This window comes from Magnolia sinica, chromosome 11 (genome assembly GCF_029962835.1).
Source record: "Magnolia sinica isolate HGM2019 chromosome 11, MsV1, whole genome shotgun sequence".
Classification (NCBI taxonomy): domain Eukaryota; kingdom Viridiplantae; phylum Streptophyta; class Magnoliopsida; order Magnoliales; family Magnoliaceae; genus Magnolia; species Magnolia sinica.
The window spans coordinates 607,922-621,900 of NC_080583.1; the positions used below are offsets into that span (position 1 = coordinate 607,922).

The 13,979-nt window shown below is 41.3% G+C and overlaps 2 protein-coding genes across 2 annotated transcripts; both read right to left on the reverse strand.

Annotated features, from left to right (window-relative positions):
• Nucleotides 1–3,018: 3,018 nt before the first annotated feature.
• Nucleotides 3,019–3,909, reverse strand: LOC131218504 (uncharacterized). Its single transcript, XM_058213069.1, has one exon. It carries the CDS (start codon nucleotides 3,806–3,808, stop codon nucleotides 3,299–3,301), a length of 510 nt encoding a protein of 169 aa, XP_058069052.1. The 5' UTR covers nucleotides 3,809–3,909; the 3' UTR covers nucleotides 3,019–3,298.
• A 4,735-nt stretch (nucleotides 3,910–8,644) lies between these two features.
• LOC131218505 (acidic leucine-rich nuclear phosphoprotein 32-related protein) lies at nucleotides 8,645–13,490 on the reverse strand. The gene is made up of 3 exons (XM_058213070.1): nucleotides 13,167–13,490; nucleotides 11,977–13,080; nucleotides 8,645–9,375 (listed from the first exon to the last, which is right to left on the reverse strand). Exons 2-3 carry the CDS (start codon nucleotides 13,075–13,077, stop codon nucleotides 9,088–9,090), a joined length of 1,389 nt encoding a protein of 462 aa, XP_058069053.1. The 5' UTR covers nucleotides 13,078–13,080; nucleotides 13,167–13,490; the 3' UTR covers nucleotides 8,645–9,087.
• Nucleotides 13,491–13,979: the final 489 nt, after the last annotated feature.

Sequence of the window (13,979 nt, forward strand, 5' to 3'; positions counted from 1 at the left end):
AATATGGTGTAGTGATCATTGATATAAGCAAAATTGAATGTACTAGAACACACGGTACCCTACCCTACGGTCCTAACGAATCAGCCTTCTGCTCAGATCCTAAGACTATTTGGTTCCCTCATTTGAATTTAATTGCAATTAGTATGATTATATATGTCTTGGCTCTCAAATCCATTGCCTGTAATAACTAAGGACCCATCTTCAAAACTGTCCATGCACTGGATACTATAGATTGGTCATTTGTAAGAAACCACTGGTTAACGGATTATTCTTACCGTCACTGTGTAGATGAATGTAGATTATCATCATCAATATGTGATTATTGGTCATTTCTAGTTCATGAAAGTACTGAGAATGTGGTTGGACCGCGGATGTCATCTCAGTATGTGGGCTCCACAGGGGAGCCATGGTATTCTTTGTGTTGGCCGTATGCAAAATGGACTCACTTGCAATGATCTTGCTCTCAAGTTTGATGGCTACTTCCTCGTGATGAATGCTAGGAAACGTCATCACCCATTGTGATCGAAACGAGTGTTTGCAATCTCGTGCATCCAAACGCAGCCAACTTGCACAACTGAATAGAAGAGGCCCGTTTTCTCTAAAATGCACTTTCCTTTCCTCCCAGACACTTAATAATCCTCTTTCCATAAAAGGGCAAAAATGTCCTTTCATTTGAAGGAATCTTTGCTTTTTACTGTAGGTCCCACCTCTTCCCACGTACATGGATGTCTTAAATTTGTCTGTAATTGGGTCTATCGATGGCATCAACAGGCAACTCAATCCCATTGAGAAAATTTCAATTTATTCTAACTGCTCGTTAGACTATTTTTTAGTCCAAATCGATCTTATCGAAGGTGGCTTCAATCGCATCGAAGAGCCTTCGATGGTTATCGATTCCATCGACAGAAGCGCGAGGTTTTGCTAAATTGTGGCAATTATTTCCTATTCCAAGTGTGACACTATATATGAGTGTAATTGTGGGATTAGGGTAATCCTAAGCTATTCTAAGGAGGGCTAAATGTTTTGAGGGGCTCGGGGAATGTGAAAACGAGAATTTTCGGATTATTGTAAGTAATTCTATCTCTTGTACTTTTTGTTTTCATAGTGATTAGCTATTATTTTGTGCCATAGTTTTTTCTTGCAAGAATTTTTATACGTAAAATTTTGTGTTTTGTGATTGCTTGATTTATGTTGCTTAATCTCATGTGATCCGAATTCGGAGTTTGCTTCCGCGGATTTCCAACAATACAGTGTTTTTTCACTAGGCCATGTCAAGTTTTGAGAGATTTTGATATCTTTGCTTGCAATTTGAGTCCCTATTCTGGAGAGACAAATGGCTGTGCTCACCTTTTGAGGATTGAACTTTTGACTTTCAATGAAAATCACATTTACTAGAAGAAATGACTTATTAAGATTCTTTTACCATGGTTTTCGTCTTTGAATTTATCTTATAATTCCACAAATCCAAACACACCCTAACATTCAAAAGAAGAGGATCTCAAATCTCATATGATCAAAAGCCCAATATTGCAAAACTAAGCTATCATATCGAGCACGTACAAAACATGAACAAGAGATTATTTAAACAAAAAAAAAAAACCAGCAAATCAAATCCTAAATATAACCTCACTCGAAACATAAAGAAAAAAGAAATTGGTAGATCCCAACCCAAACTCATCAAAAATCAACATGGCTATTGGTAGACTCGCATTGGAGGGGAAAAAATGAAAAAAGAATCCATTCTAAAACCAAACACTAAAAAATTCAGAGGAAAACCGTTTTTCAAAAGTTCTTCTATAACAAAACAAACAAGTGCAAAGTGTTTCCATTCCTCACTGCTAAACATTAGTTTAATAGTTGCCTATTTTACATTTTTACTTCCTCTAGTTTACCCCCAATCCAAACACACCTTACTTGAATGCTAATGTAGTCACATACAAAGATATGACTAACACAACCATATTTGCTAGGATATTGAAAGAGTTCCAATCATAATAATGCTCAACAGGGGAATTTATTGTGAACTCTATCTCCTAGAATTATTGCAAAGACAATGGCCTATTTCTTTACATCCATCGCGCAATGCATGCAGCTATTAATATATAGAAGAATCTCGATACACTCATCTACCATCTAAAGCGTTATGTATGGCCGGTAGAGATTATATTTACCCCCGCACCGTAGTAAACCAGAACAAGAACGAGAAATCAAAATCAGGTTCAAAAGACCATAGTTGCAGTGTGTTATTCAAGATTGGATATCTTTGCCAAGTTCTATCTCATGGCTATGGGCAGTACTTTTAAGAGTTACTAGGAATTATCAAGGGGGCTTCTGCACTTGGGTTTCCTCCCTTTAGATTTCCATTTATGAAATGTTCTTGAACTTGTTACTAGAATGGGTCTCCCCAATTAATTAATGAACTTAATGTCTTTGGCGAATCTTATTGGGAAATATCAAATATTTTATCTAATTGCATGAGCCATTTTAGGAGTTTATGCTCTTGGGAAGCAAGAAAAATCACAAAGGTTCTTATTCGATTAGTTCAGGAATTACATTGCGGAAACTTGTGTTTTCTTATATTTCATTGAGATACCTAAATTGATGGGGACATCATTTCATGTCCTGCATCATAAATTAGATACAAGAGCATTGTGCGTAGAATTCGTATATATCCAACTAATGTAATCTAAGATAGTTACTAATCTGATAATTTCTATTCTGTGTATGTAGGTATATACCTACACAAATATATTGTATCAGTAAGAAAAATGTCCCATTTCTAGGCCTACATGGGTGGGGAATGATTTTTTATTTTTTTTTTCTTTCTTTCAAGAAGGGTGGGAGCACACCACCTATTGATGTGAATTAAAAGGTTGTATGTTCATGTTGATTCAGCTGGGCCCCGCAAAATTATCGAGCCACACCTACCGCATAAAAACGAACTAGAATCAACACCACCTGTTGAATGATTTATTTGTATAGTGGTGAAAAAAAAAAAAAACACATTTCACAAACCTTACAAAATCCAATCCATTGCATTGCAACAAACAATGACTTTTCTTTTTTCCTTGAATTTTAAAGTCAACATGATACAGAAACATGGCCCAAAGAAGAGGATAACCTAAAAGCTGTCACAATAGAAGAGAATAATTCCATAAGTTGAAATTTTGAGAGATGGGATGATATTGGGGTAGAGAGGAATTCTCTTCAAGACACGTGTGAGCACGGGACGTGTGTAAAATCCATTCTGTTCATCGATCGCCACCAAGAACAAGCACCATTTTCTTATCCAATAAGCTCAGCCAAAACACTGGTCGCTGGGCAGTGGCCCGGGCAGGTAGCCCCGCTCCAAGAATTGCAACCCAAACACAACCAAGATGGCGAGCAGCGATAAGTAGGACAGGCCTTCGACTGCACCCAAAAGTGCGAACGGCCCATTTGGAAGGCCCGAGCCTGTTTTCGCCTTAGTGTACAAGGACCAAGCAATGATGCCAATGACTACTAGGTAGCTCACACCTTCAAGAGCCCCGATTGAGCCACCGGGCCCAGGCGGCAGGCCACATCCGGTCGTCTTGAGCGTATATAGAGACCACCCGATCACCGGGTTTGATACCAATCCTCCTACTGCAGCTCCAATCTCTACAATGCCATTGCCAACAGTGTCATCACTCTCCTTTGCCATGTTACACACCTTCAACGTTACATAGCATGATCTTCTTTTCAGTGTAGCAGTATTATGAACCGTTGCTGGTCGTCGTAGTGGTAGAACTGCTGTGGGTGACAGCAGCAGTGTTTTGGCTGTGGCCATGGTTAGAGGCAGATGTAGAGAGAGTAGCAGCAGAGGGGCTTGTTTTTATTGCTATTGTTGATAGAAAGCAGCTTTCCATCTTATCTATTTCATGTGGACTAAAAAGAGAGGATATGAATTCCCTGCAATACTTATTGTAGGAAGCCCCATGCAGTAAAAAGCAATGTGGGGCTCACCATGATGACTTTATACTGTAGGACTGGGCGAATTGCCTGAGCCGTATGTGGGGCCCACAGAGATTTCTGTGAGAATCGAATACGTCCATCAGTTTTTCAAGATCACAAGAGGATAAAGCAGATCCAAAACTCTGGTGGGCCAGATGACGGAAATTTCGTGGGGGCTACAGAAGTCTTGGATCAGGATAATGTTTGTGCTTACTGTTTGTCTAGTGGTGACAACCTTATGAACGGTTTGGATTGGATATAAGCATCATGTTCAGCTCGAGGAAGGTTTCAACAGTGGGCGTTTCCATACTTACTGTTTCCTGCCGTGTGGCCCATCTGAGTTCTGGGTCTGCTTGATTTTTGGAAAAACATCCTATTGTGAGCAAAAACTGATGAACGGATTGGATTTCTCAAAAAAAGAAAAAATGTGGGCCCACAGTAATTTGGGTCCCTTGTAGGAAGTAGAGCTGGGGAAGGACCCGACTCGATTCGGCGGATCCGACTTGGTTGGATCCAACTCAATCCGAACCGAATGCCAGGGTAAGGTTCGGATCGAATAAACCTACCCTAATCCGAATCCCGGCCGAGTTGAGTTCAGGTCACGTAGTTACCTGATCTGGCCCAATCCAAAATTCGATTCGGTTGGATCCGATCCGATCTGAAACCCGACTCGGACCAAAAACAGGTAGTATAAATTAAACTTTTTTAAAAAAAATTTAATCTTTACCATTTCATCTACCCTAACCTTACTTGCGCCAGCGCCGCATCGAACCTGATTAGAATCCAGGCCAGCTAGCAGCCCAGCACCCGTTCTTTATCGGTCATCCTTGTCTATCCGTTAGGTATGTTTATTTTTTAAGTTTTTTTTATGTGTTTTTTCAACCTTGGGATTTCGGGTGCAGGCCGCTGATGGCCCGCCCTGGCTCGGGAGCTTGGGCGCAAGCCTCTGGTGGTCCGGCCGAGATCAGGACCTTGGTTGTGGCTCGCCCTAGCTTTGGACGAACGCGGATTAGCTACTCAAGTGACATCATCATATTCTTTGGGCCCCACTATGATGTATGTGTTGTATCCATACCATCCATCCATTTGGAGAGATCGTTTTAGGGCATGGTGGCCTACCCTGGCTCGACCTCGCTGGTGGCCCGATCTGACTTGGTTTCTCTGACCGAGTCGGACTCAGTTCAGGTTAACCCAGCCAAGCTTCGGTTGAGATCGAGTCAGACCCGTTGGACCCGGTCCGAGTCGGACAAAGTACGGAGTTTGCAAAACCGGATCGAGTCGAATTGGACCTAACTCGGTCCGACTAGACTCAATGACCACCTCCAGTAGGAAGCCCAGTAACAAAATGCCATGTGGGGTTCACCAATCATCACTCAATTCGACTCGATCCAATGCTCTGGTGGGCCCCATTCAGGTTGCAATGGTGAGCGTCCTCGTCCCCAATTTGTTTTGGATCTGCCGGATTTTTGGGCTCACGTCCTTTACACGATCTCAACAGATAGATGTCACACAAACATTATGGTAGGCCCCACAGATTATTGTTGCACGGCCAATGACAGGCATTTAAGAAAGCAACGGTTCACATTCAGCCAAGATAAGACCAAATGTTTCTGTGGCTAAGATCTTTGAACCTGGGGGATTTCTAATACAAAGACCTCATCCACACATTAGGCCCATATACATCAACGGCTCGGATCACTAACACATGGGACCGTTTGTACAATCTGACAAGCGTGCACGGTACACACTCTCGGCCACAGCAATGTATATTGTACTGCTGTATTCTGTGGATGGGTACACTGCGAGGGACGCACTTCTATGCATCGAATGTGAAGTTTTCGGAACGAAATGAACGGCCTTACACATCAACTATACAAAATCCCTTGTCGATGGTCATCTGATCAATGAACTTGTGAGAGGCTACAGTTTCTACGGTAGGGATCACCAGATGAACGATCTTATTGAATGAGGACACCTAGTTGATGTTTTTTTCTTTTTTCGGTTCATCTCAGCCGGACCTTCCTTACAACGGCCAACCTTTCCCATTAAACGGTAGGGCAGATGAATCAGGACCACCCATTTGTGGATGATGTTTCTGATCATGGATAGCCCACTATTCAAAACTGACGATTATTTACCATGCTTGTTTATCCGTTTGAAGTCCACCATCTGGGTAGGGCCCACAAAATGGATCCCAGTCGAGCTGACGTCACAGGGGTCGAAGAAATGAGTCCACGTGTCATGACTCCAACGGTGCAACATGCTGAAATATAGTGACATGTCATGACAAACGACCATCCATGTGTTTAAGAAAGGATGGTGTCATAGGCGTCCAATGCGGCAGCCAAGGAAAATGCAGAAAAACCAAGATGTAGAGGTGGGGTCCGTTCTTCCTCGCCATGTGGTCAACAAGGCCGTCCAAGCTTCTCAAGACATGGGAAGAAAATCTTTTTATGTTCAGATATCCTCACCGTTCATACAATTGCTGAGTTGTTAAAGTAACAGTCCAGATTTAGCTAGATCATATATGAACTGAGCCCCCCCACCTGATTCACGGCTCACAAGTCATCCACGATCCAGGTTGGATCATGTATGTCCTTGAGAAGTACGTGCACAAGGTAAATCATAGGATTATTATGATAGGGGAGGAGGGCAGGGCCACTCCTAATATCCCACGATCATTCAAATTGTAGGGCCTACTTTTCCAACTCTTTTAAAATCCCACCCCTCCATTTCAATGGAGCATTGCTTTTTTTGGTTGTTTATATTCGTCCAACCATATGAATATTGGAACCTTTTTGAGTTTTTGATTTGGGATCTTTTTCTCATGTGATTTTGTGTTAGTGGCCCGTCATTTGGACAGGCAGATTGACATCTATGCAGTACTTATCCTGTAGTACAAGTATGCTGTTATTGGGTGGGGAATCTCCACGAGCAATCATAATTCATAAACATTTTCTTTTCTTTTTTTTTAAAATTTTAAAAGGACGGCCAGTAAAAGTGAGCCACTACTACAATCTCCATACATCCATCCATCTTTTGGTGGTAGATTAATACAAAGTTGTACCAGTTGTATTACCAAAAATTGAAAGAATGGGGTATTCACATCAATTACCCCTGAGAACAAAAACGTGCAGGGGAGAGGACGACGGTTCAACCCGCTCACGGCTTTTCATTCCGCCGTTTTCTTTCATTCTTCTTCTCTTTGTTTCCTTTTTGTTACAGAGAATTTCCTTCAAATCATGAAAATCGTATCTGTTTCTACATTGTGATTAGCTAACAACGGTACGTGGGCTCCACTGACAACACCAGAACCCCCCCGAAAAAGAAAAGAACAGAGAAATAAGCACGTGAGGCACTACTCATCTTTGCCGTCGAATTTTGATCAGACGGCAGGTGTTAAAAGACGATGGAGCAGAGTATATGCCTCGCAACAGCTCTCTTGCTCTGGAGAATAGGCAAGCACGTTTGGTGTGATGGCATCCATGTAATTTTCTTCAATTCAGGTGCCCGTTTTGCTTTGCTAAAGGAAGCGTTTTTTTTTTTCTCCCCTTCCTTATTTATTCTGAAAATCATTTTTTAAAAGGCTGACTATGTTTGATTAGCCACTTTATTAATTAAATTAAAAAAACAAAAAACAAAATTTCAATTTGAGACTTTAATTTCTCTTGTTCAAAGGTTTAAAAAGAGGCCTGACACGTAGGCCATCATGACATGTAAGTCTGTGATCAAATCCTTCCACCAACTGGTCCAACCACAATTTCTCCTCAAAAATGTGGGCCCCAATATTGAAAACAGATGAATGTATTAGAAAACTTCGGCCAAAGTATTTTTAAAGCCATAACATTTGGTTTCCAAACTATGGCCCACCGGACCAAATAAATCAACCTAATTCTTGAGCTAAGGCACCAATATAGTAGTGCCTTTCTAATGGATGGATTAGATCTCGAATCTGCGTGCCATGATGGCAAACATGAGATGTGTACCGGAGCTATATTGCACCTGTGTGGCTTATCAAAACCATCTCATCTCTGGAGAAGCCAACGGATGCAACTTACAAACGCCCTGTAGCGCTGTGGCCCACCACACTGCTTGTGCAACATCCACTCCATCCACCTGCTTGGCAATATCACTTTAGGGTGACACCAAAAATGACTCTTGGCCAAGCCACAGGAAATCTAAGAATTCAACGCTCACCATTACAACCTTTGCAAGGAAATTCTTTTTTTTTTTTTCATAATCATTTCTCAAGAAACAATCCCGGAAAATCAATTCTACTGAGAAATTGTTTCCTAATAATCAATTCAGCAGTTGGTAGAAGCAGTGCCAAACAGGCAATAAACTGCTGCATGCTCTTTATATAGAGATGAAAAGAGAGAGGGCAAATGCTCTATTTATGGTCATACACCATCTTTCAAGCATGACCCCCTACTTTTTTCTACATCTAAAAGCAGTATATACTATTACTATTATACCAACGTCCACGATATTAGGGTGCATGCATCAAAAGATGGGGGTGTGAAAAGCATCCTACCTTAAAACGGAGAAAAAGGGACTGGAATCATCGTACCGTTTCCCTCGGTGGTCACTTCAACATAGCTGTATTACTTCCACCTGCCAATATTGATTCTGCACCTACCAAAACATGAATCTGACAATCATTCACATTAAGTATAGCAAAGCTTACTGACCTTTGATTTCAGGATAAAACAGATGAAAGTACTCTACACATATACCCATGTCTTACATGACAGAAAAGAAGAAGAAAAAAAGAGAGGTAAAGAAGAATAAAATTCAAAACCCGCGGGGTCTGTCTTTTTTCCTTTTTTTCTTTTTTTTAATGTTTTCCTTTCGCGGGGGAACCTCAAACCAAGGTAACTGCCATTTGAAAAAAGTATAACGGCCACTAAATGGGGAGAAGCACGTGAGGACAAGAGACTAACGACTTTTTGAAATTGAACTAAATACTACTACTCACAAACCCTCGTTCTACTTCTCCTAACAAAAGTAGCCACTCTTTCTAACGTCTTTTGAGCTAACAAGTGTACCTACACAATCTAACTAAGGCCCCCCCATTTCTCTCTCTACCAAGATTCCATATACACACGTGGAGCCTCAATGGTTCCTTGACAACTTTGCATCCTCCACACTGTCATCATCATCATCATCATCACCACCATCATCACCGCCTCTTTTTCTCTTGACCTGAGATGAAGAAGGCTGCTGTGGCTGTGGCTGTGGTTGTGGCTGTGGCTGTGGCTGAGCGCTGCAGTGATCATCTTCATCTTCCACTTCCTCTTCTTCCCCATCTTCTTCATTGCCAGCATCCAGATCGCTGCCTACAGCCTCCTCCGGAGGAGGAGCAATGGGCTGCACCAAGTACTCCATCCCAAAATCCTCTTCCTAGCAATTTACCCAAGAACCATGCAAGTGGGTCAGTGGCAGAAAACCATCAAAGAGACGAACAGAACAACATCAGTAAATGAACATATCTGGGAATTTTCATTAAACATGAAAAACAAATCACTTCCTGAAACCTCAGAAATGGCACTCCAAAAATTTGGAAAGAAAGATGCTCAGATAGGAAAAATGCAAAGCAAAAAAACAAAGGGGAAGGAAAATGCAAAACAAAAGGAAAAAATTCAACAATTCTGATAAATAGACAACAAGAGCAGGTAACAATTGTAAAGGCAGTTTATGGAAAAAACCAATAGTAAGAGAAACAGGAATAGAATATAATTTTTAAACTATGAAATCAAGGCAATTCCACATCCCATTGGGGATCAGGCCAGAAAAGTGAAGTATTTTGCTTTATCACATAATATATTTACATACAGGGCATAGATGGCTATATTATTAAATCTCACAGGGAGTAGGAAAAGAAGGGGACAATCAAGCATATAAAAGAATATATATATATATATATATATATATATATATATATATATATATATATACAGAGTCTTCAAGTCCACACATGCACTTGCAGGGAAAACAGTAGCAGCTAAAAAGAAGGTTGGATAGGCAATGCATAGAATAATGTTCTTATTAAAAAGAAAAAGAAAAAGAAAATTAATTTGAATACCAAGTTCATTGTCATCCTAACTAATGACGCAAAACTTCTTGACACAAGCTTGGATCAAACTCAAAACCTGATTCGCTTTTTTTTTTTTCCTTTTGACAAACTCCTGATTCAGTAATCACAACCAAATGTTAACCAAAGATGCATCTTGTGAACTCATGACATGTAGATTTCAAATATCCACGTGTGGCTCATGCCTATCCAAGAGGACGGAATAGATGAATACATATCTACAGTACGCAGATGACATCGGATAAATAAATAAACGCAAACAAAAAACTCATGGCAGTAGATAAAGAACAGTATGTAAAAGTGTTGTGTTTTCTTCACTTTATTCGTAGGATGAGATAAAACCATGACTGCTATTAATATTGCCTCCTTCACATATCATCAATAAAACCTGAGACATGTCACAATCTAAGAAAATAATCTTGCTGATTCATCAAGTGCTAGAGCACATTTGACTATAAAACATAACAAGAAAGCAGATTTTTTTTTAAAATTTTTATGTGAGTCTATATTTTAAAAATGTACAAAAACCAGACTCTGGACTCCTCTGGTGGGCTCCAGCAGCCAATCTCTAGATACATGTATAGAATATGACACATAATTTACTTGGAATCACACACCTCTGGTGAGGTTACTAGTTTTATGAATGCTGAAGAATTTTATTAGAAGGGTTAGGGCACCAGTAAAAGAAACACAAGCAAACACAGCCCCTGAAACAAATTGCAAAAAATACCCAACATCCAGTATCCAATAAAAAAAAAATTTCTATCACATCAACTCTATATCCAATCAGCAATTTTAACCTAACCCATCAATCTATAACCTGTCAACGATTTTGATCATTACTTACAACCTGATTTGGTGACTCAATAATCATGGTGAGTGGTTTGGGTCACCATACAGAAGTCTGCACATGAACATCCTAGCTAAACCATTGATCATGTCCTGAATTCAACAAAGGAGCCAAGTGTCATAGAACAGATATAATCCCATTGTTGGCCCAGTGAACAATATTGATGAAGCATCCTTTAATGATCCACCCATCAGCTAATACAGCCCACTTTCCGCTGAAGCACCTTATTGATAACAATAGTAGAATTCATTTCTCTAAGAGAGCCCATGAAAACCAGACCACTCCCAAATCATGGAAGAAAAAACACCCCAAATCCCATGGGTCCAAGATCACACCTGTCAGATCCATTGAAGACCACCTTTACCTACTCTCCTATAGACCACAGTCAGATCTAAGGGAGGATACATTTCAATCTTAAAATCTTCAAAAGGCCAAAATTCAAAATAAAAGCTTGCATAGGAAAATGATGTGACTGCTGTAACTACTAGTTCTAAAAATTTTAAAGACAAGCATGGAAGAAGCATTCTCTACATTATTATTGGCAAACTTCATATAATTAACTTACAATTTACCCTACTTGTTAACTCCTAAAATGGTTTTTGCATAAATAAGTGTCTATAGTTAATTAATTACTAGATGATAAAACACCACAAAATACATGATGGATGCCAAAATTAACAGATGACAGACACTCCCAGTACATAGCCAAACAATAACAAAATGGAAAAAAATTAAACAAAAAATCTGACATTCATATCTTTTCCTGATGTTCCAAGCCTGCAAAGAATCTTCAGTGAAACTCACCATTTGGGCCCTCTATCATCAGAACAAGTGGCAAAAACATTATATTATCCAACCAAGGAATTCAAGAATAAGGTATCTAGAGAATGAACCCTCATAGAAACAGATTAATCATATATAATGAGCAAAACCAAAAAACAGAACCATGAAATCACAAGAAAGAGTAAAAGAAATCACTGAAGTGATGAGGAAAATATATAAGCAACAAAACATTAATCAAAGGATAGTCCCTTTTTTTTAAAAAAGATAAGAATCTCACCTCATCCTCACCCTCACCATCATCTTCTTCGTACTCTCCATCTTCTTCAACTCCCTGCCCGTCCTCTTCCCCAATCTCACCATTCTCATCTTCCTCTCCCTGGTCGTGCCCATCAATCTCCCCTTCTGTGCTTGTCAACCTTCCTGTGCTCCCTGGCTCTTCTCCATCATCCTCTTCATCTTCCACATCCTCTTCATCCTCATCTTCATCATCCTCGTCCTCATCCTCTTCAACCCCATCTTCATCCTCCTCGCTATCCTCAATCTCATGAACTTCAACAACATCCTCGTCCTCTCCCTCTTCCTCATCAATCTCCTCCCCCAAATCTTCATCCTCTTCATCCTCCACATCTTCCTCATCCTCATCTACATTCACGCCATTCATAGAAGCCGCCACCCGAAACCCATTCGTCATATGATGGGTTGCTCTGTCTGAGCCATTTGTTGCCGTCTCCTCCTCATCTGCATCACTCTCTTCATCATCATCAGCATCCACAATCCCTTCATCAGCCCTGCCGTTAATCAACTTCCCCGTCCGATCCTCACCATCGACCTCCCCACTACCCGGATCGTCATCCTCCTCCTCCTCCTCATCTTCATCCTCTTCATCCGACTCTGGCCGCTCGTTCTCGTCTGCATCCATCTTATCCAAATACTTCAAAGATCTGATCATGCCAAAGACCTGCGACCTGTAGTCTTTGACACGAGTAACTGGGCACTCATATAGATCAAGTGAGACAAGCTTCAGCTGTGCAAGCGGGGCCAGATCCTCAATGAACTGGATACGGTTGTTGGAAAGGTCCAGATCGCGGAGAGCTCCAAGGCCCGCCTCGACCAGGAATTCGAGACCACCTGCGATGCGGTTGTCTGAAAGGATGAGCTTCTGGAGATTGGGAAGGCGTGGGAACTTCTCGAGCGACGACACCCCGATGTTGGCGATTGAGAGGTGCTCAAGGGCTTGGAATTTCTCGAGCAAGCCAGGCGGCGGCAAACGGCCATGGAGACATTTAACAACGCCATCTAGGGTTAGGGTTCGAGCAGAAGAGCAGTCAGACTGGCCGTCTAACGCCGTTTCAACAGCTCTCTCCCAGACCTCGTCCATTTCCTTTCACCAAAAAATAAACACCCTCGAAAACCCTAGATTTAGATTAAAAAAACCAAAATAACCAACAAATACCGATCGCTTTTTACCGTGCAAGGAGCTATCCAGTCTCTGTAACTCGAAGATCGATTCCGTCCATGGCGGCAATCGGAAACGGAAGCCCTAATCCTCGGATTTCAAGATCGAGGAGGAAGAAAATGGAAAACGGAACCCTAACCCTAGAATGTACGGAAACCCTAGGTTTTATTTGAGAGGGAAGATCTGATTTCTTCGCGGTGCGAAGAAAAAGATGCAATCCGTCGGTGTTTGGGCTTTCGAAAGCTTTGATGGTCTGATGGGAATTTTAGGGAAGAGGGTTTGAACCGGTAACGGTTTGGGTTCGAGGGCTGAGGCCGGTTCGGGATTTTTCGCGGTTTGGGGCGGGGTCCAAGTCTTATGTGAGAGATTGAAGAGAGGAGGTGGTTTTTGTTCTCTGACGTGGAAGGGAATCTCGGCCGTCCAGTCTTGTGTTGCGGATCGATGACGTGGATAGTTTTTACGGATGGGATTCGTTCTCGTTGTGTTTGTTTTGAGAAGGGGGTGGAAGGGAGAATTCCTCGTTGTGTGCGAGGCAATCGGGTACATCGGCGATTGTTTTTAAATGGCCCTGGCTTTCAATGAAATTACGAAAATGGTTAGTTAACTATCACCCTCGAAGTTCTCTTTAATAACAAAAACACCCCCGATGCGAGCCTGTTCCGTGCTGTGGACTACGTAATGAAATGGGGAAAGGATTGGCTTCTCCCCCTGACACCAGCCCCGTGGATGGTGGTCGGTGCTCTGTGGGCCCCATCATGATGAACGTGTTTCATCTAATTTTAAATATCATTTTAGTACTTGATAAAAAAAATTATGGGGATATA